General features: G+C 40.4%; 1 protein-coding gene across 1 annotated transcript in view; it reads right to left on the bottom strand.

Annotated features, from left to right (window-relative positions):
* rpia (ribose 5-phosphate isomerase A (ribose 5-phosphate epimerase)) overlaps positions 1–4,094 on the bottom strand; it is a 10,476-nt gene extending 6,382 nt beyond the window's left edge. The window contains exon 1 of the mRNA XM_024143139.2: positions 3,944–4,094. Coding sequence (XP_023998907.2) covers positions 3,944–4,000 — 57 coding nt within the window. The 5' untranslated portion in view covers positions 4,001–4,094. The remainder of the gene's footprint in view (positions 1–3,943) is intronic.
* Positions 4,095–4,861: the final 767 nt, after the last annotated feature.

The following is a 4,861-nucleotide window of genomic DNA, read 5'->3' as shown; positions in this document are numbered from 1 at the left end:
GATACGCCCTCTGTAGCTATAGATTTAGCTTCTTCTGGTTTTTTAATAAGAGGGTTCAAATGTAGACTGCTGATCCTTAGTGATGGTTCTGCCTAAATATGTCAGTTCTTTCACTGGACTACCGTAATATGAAGGTCATTTATTAATGTTAAGACAGAGAATCCTTTTCCAAAGCATCTAGTCTATCACATTGATCGATATGAGAACCTGACTAGTGTCTTTCAGGAAAAGTGTCGTAATCAGCCAGCTGGCTTATATATATATTTTTTTTTACCAGCCATGGAATTACCTTGTACAGGACTATTCTTTAAAGAATTTGTAAGAAGTTGGGTGAATAATAAAAATAGATACAGCGAGATAAAGATAGGACAACCTTGCCTAATTCTATCACAAATCTAGGTGAGGTGCCATGTTTCAGTTTGATAGTGCTGTTACCATTCGTAGCGTCTAAAATACCTTACAGAAATAAAATCCCAGAAAAGACAAATTTCTCAAGGGAGTGGAAGAGGAACCGACAGTCTGTGTCAAATGCTTTATAAAAATCCCCCCATAATCATATGAAGCTATCCTCTGTTATCAGGTCTGAGTAGTCAAGTATGTACTAGTCTTGACATTGTTAGAAATATGTCTGTTCCTCATGAAGCCAGACTGTGTTTCATCAATAATTGCATCCAGGATTTTTTTAAATTATTTTTGAAAGTAGTAAAGCTAATATCTTATAGTCATATTAAAAAGACAAAATGGTCGCCAGTTATGGGTGAGCGGCACTTGTTTTTTAGGCTTAGGTATCATCATTTGGTAGCATTGCCTTTAAATTGTTTAACTTGGGTCAAACGTTTCAGGTAGCCTTCCACAAGCTTCCCACAATAAGTTGGGTGAATTTTGACCCATTCCTCCTGACAGAGCTGATGTAACTGAGTCAGGTTTGTAGGTCTCCTTGCTCGCACACACCTTTTCAGTTCTGCCCACATATTTTCTATAGGATTGAGGTCAGGGCTTTCTGATGGCCACTCCAATACCTTGACTCTGATGTATCAAATACTTATGTCATGCAATAAAATGCAAATTAATTACTTAAAATCATACAATGTGATTTTCTGGATTTTTGTTTTAGATTCCGTCTCTCACAGTTGAAGTGTACATATGATAAAAATTACAGACCTCTACATGCTTTGTAAGTAGGAAAACCTGCAAAATCGGCAGTGATTAAAATACTTATTCTCCCCACTGTATATATAATATCCAGTTTATTTAGTAACTCAATCAGTTCCATCTTTCTCCTCCCAGAGAGGCCGGCTGGGGACCTCTGAGAAGTTCCTCTGCTCTTCTGCTCTTAGCCAGTTTACTACCACATAACGTATTTGACCACCTCGAATTTAAGAACTCACAGTTATTGCAATATGATTTTTCTTCACAAGCCATTTCCAAAAGTGTGGAGCAGATCTTTAACCCCAAATGTCATTATTTAACAAGGAGCTATTTAGCTTCCTGTAAGATGATATACCAAGGTTAGTATCAGGGGTAAATATTTTGATATCAATGTAAATGGCCCTATGGTCTGTGAGGGGAGTAGTACACATGTTTTTAGTAACACACTCACTATCAATACATTTTGATATAAGCCAAAAATCTATTCTGAACTGTCTGGAACCTGTTTTGTTACTCAAGTGAATGATCTGTCGGTCAGAAACCTCTCTCTCTCCATATATCAGTAAGATCAAACTTAAAAGCCATAAAAGGGATTAAACCCAAATTCTGATCAGTTGGCCTACCCGGGGCCATCTATCAGTTGAATTATCTATTGTCATGTTAAATTCCCCTACTATCAATAATAACTAATGTGAAATTTAAATAATGAAGTATACGTTCTCTACTGATTCAAGCAACTCATCATTCTCATCTTCGGTGTTTACAGTAATGAGCGTAATGTCATTGTAACTAATCACAAGACAAATAAACTGACCAAAGGGGTCACAGTCCAACTGGACTGGGATGTTGCAATCACCCACGTGGTATATGTTCCTAAAAACCAATGAGGAGATGGGAGAGGCGGGACTTGCAGCAGTCAAGTGTCCACAAATCAACATGCGGACACACGCTCACCCCGTCCACGGTCTTGTCAGCAGTTACAGATGGTCCTGGGCAGTGTGGGTGCAATGATTGAATAACATGTATGTGTAGACGAGCGTTGCAAAATAATTGTACACATACGCGTTATTCAATCATTGCGTCAACGAGCATCTGCGTAGCCAGGTGCTAAAATAGAACTTGGTTCCATTTGTAACGCTTGACGCGCTGCAAGTCCCGCCTCTCCCATCTCCTCATTGGTTCTTTAGGAACATATACGCATGTGGGTGATTGAAACAGGAACTGAGGTCCACACTCCAGTCCAGTTGGTGGTGGTAATGCACCTTAAAGCTGGTTGCCAACCGCCATATAAAAGTCCAAAGAAGAAGAAGCCTGAAGGAGGAGAGATTACTAGAAATGAACTCAATTCACCCTTTTATGTGTGGATTAATTGTCGGAGTAGAGGACCTTGTGCATTTCAGGTAAAATAACAACCCAATGTTTATATCCCAGGACAAATTAGCTAACAGCAGCAAGGTAGCGAGCTAAATGGCCATAAATATTTAATGATTTTAGACCTGTCCCCAAATTAATATAGTTAGTTCAGAGTTCGTTTTGATAATTAAATTGTGCGCCGATCACGGCCTGGTGTGATACAGTCCGGGATCGAACCAGGGTCTGTTGTGACGCCTCTATCACGGAGATGCAGTACATTAGACCGCTGCGCCACTCGTAGCGCATTCACTAGATAGTAAGTTAGTTGTGCAGCTTTGTTTTGGTCATGGTCACTTTGTTCTCAACGCTGCTGTTTGTAATGAAGGCGACAAGTTTTAACCAGAGATTCTTATAGATATGTCCATATTTGTATTAATTGTAGAATTAGCGACCGTAGCTATAAATCACCTACAAGGCTTACTACACACGTACAGTAAGCAAGATCTCCACAACTAAACGTTAACATAGTTCTGTAAAGTTTGTTAAGAAGAGAGCTAAAGTTGAACATGGGGTCAACATTGCAACAGACATGTACCTGTGTAGCCTACCGTCTACCTGGCTGGCACACATCATATCTGCGCCAACTAGCTAGCTAACTGGACTGGTACACGGTATGGCTACTGCCTAGCTGCTTCCTAACCTTTTAGTAGCACATTACATGTTGTTGTACTAGCCAGTCAACTAGCTAGCTAACTGGACTGGTACACGGTATGGCTACTGCCTAGCTGCTTCCTAACCTTTTAGTAGCACATTACATGTTGTTGTACTAGCCAGTCAGCTAGCTAACTGGACTGGTACACGGTATGGCTACTGCCTAGCTGCTTCCTAACGTTTTAGTAGCACATTACATCTTGTTGTACTACCAGTCAGCTAGCTAACTGGACTGGTACACGTATGGCTACTGCCTAGCTACTTTCTAACGTTTTAGTAGCACATTACATGTTGTTGTACTAGCCAGTCAGCTAGCTAACTGGACTGGTACACGGTATGGCTACTGCCTAGCTACTTCCTAACGTTTTAGTAGCACATTACATCTTGTTTGTACTAGCCAGTCAACTAGCTAACTGGACTGGTACACGGTATGGCTACTGCCTAGCTACTTCCTAACGTTTTAGTAGCACATTACATCTTGTTGTACTAGCCAGTCAACTAGCTAACTGGACTGGTACACGTATGGCTACTGCCTAGCTGCTTCCTAACCTTTTAGTAGCACATTACATGTTGATGTACTAGCCAGTCAACTAGCTGTTTAGCATCAGCATGGCCCCCACATTTAAAATAGCATACCAAACTGAGCACGACAGCTAACTTCGCTATCTGCTAAACAAAAAAAACTAACTGTTAACTAATTCATTTGTCAACACAATATCAGTTCTCTTACCTGGACGTGATTATCCACCGCAGCATAGCCTGCTAGTTTCTTCGCTTCTTCTGCCATGCCGTGTCTGTTGCTGGGACTGCTAAAGAGACGCTTGTGGGTGAACGGAGTCTCTTTCTTTAATACTGCAGAACGGTGGCCAGCTGAGAGGAGGGTGGGACAGATCCACCTCTGGAGTTAGCATAGCCTGCCCATCAACAAGACACAACCTCTCCAAGGACTGACAAATTCACGATCTGCTGCAAAATAAACCTAGTATGTTGTTGTTGCTGAGTCCGTTGTCCTTTCGCCGCTCGACCAACGCGGTAAACCCACTGAACTGTTGACATGTATATCTGTGTACAGGTAGCTTCCTCGACTAGTGCTGCGTTCAACGTCCCAACATCCCTGAACGGTTTTAAAACTGTTCATCAATTAAAGGGACAGTCTGTACGTTTTCCAGTCATTTCAATCAATGATAAATGCCCTTGATTTAGACGTTTTGTTGATATAGGTTAAAGGTGCACTATGCAGAAATCGCTCCACCATTTCCTGGGTGCTAAAACTAAAACTCTAATAGTTTGTCTAATTTCAGTTTATGTGACAAAATAAGCAAGTATAGTGTAGATAATCATTATACCATCTAAACCGCTGTGGAATATATTTTAAATAACTCAAAATATTGTTGTTCCAGCTGTTTTGAAGTTGGTGTACAAAACAGAAAGTAAAAGTTGCTCAAACAAAAAACGTAAGAAGCATAGATATATGACACATATAACAGATCCGCCGCTTCTTAGACTTGCTTTCGAGTAGAATGATAGATCTATAGCTTACATTTGTTTCTCTACTGATTCAAGCAACTCATCATTCTCATCTTCGGTGTTTACAGTAATGAGCGTAATGTCATTGTAACTAATCACAAGACAAATAAACTGACCAAAG

The sequence above is a fragment of the Salvelinus sp. IW2-2015 genome, unplaced genomic scaffold, assembly GCF_002910315.2.
Source record: "Salvelinus sp. IW2-2015 unplaced genomic scaffold, ASM291031v2 Un_scaffold3674, whole genome shotgun sequence".
NCBI classification, from domain to species: Eukaryota; Metazoa; Chordata; class Actinopteri; order Salmoniformes; family Salmonidae; genus Salvelinus; species Salvelinus sp. IW2-2015.
The sequence above is the reverse complement of the archived record's forward strand: the minus strand, read 5'-3'. Positions and strand labels throughout refer to the sequence as shown.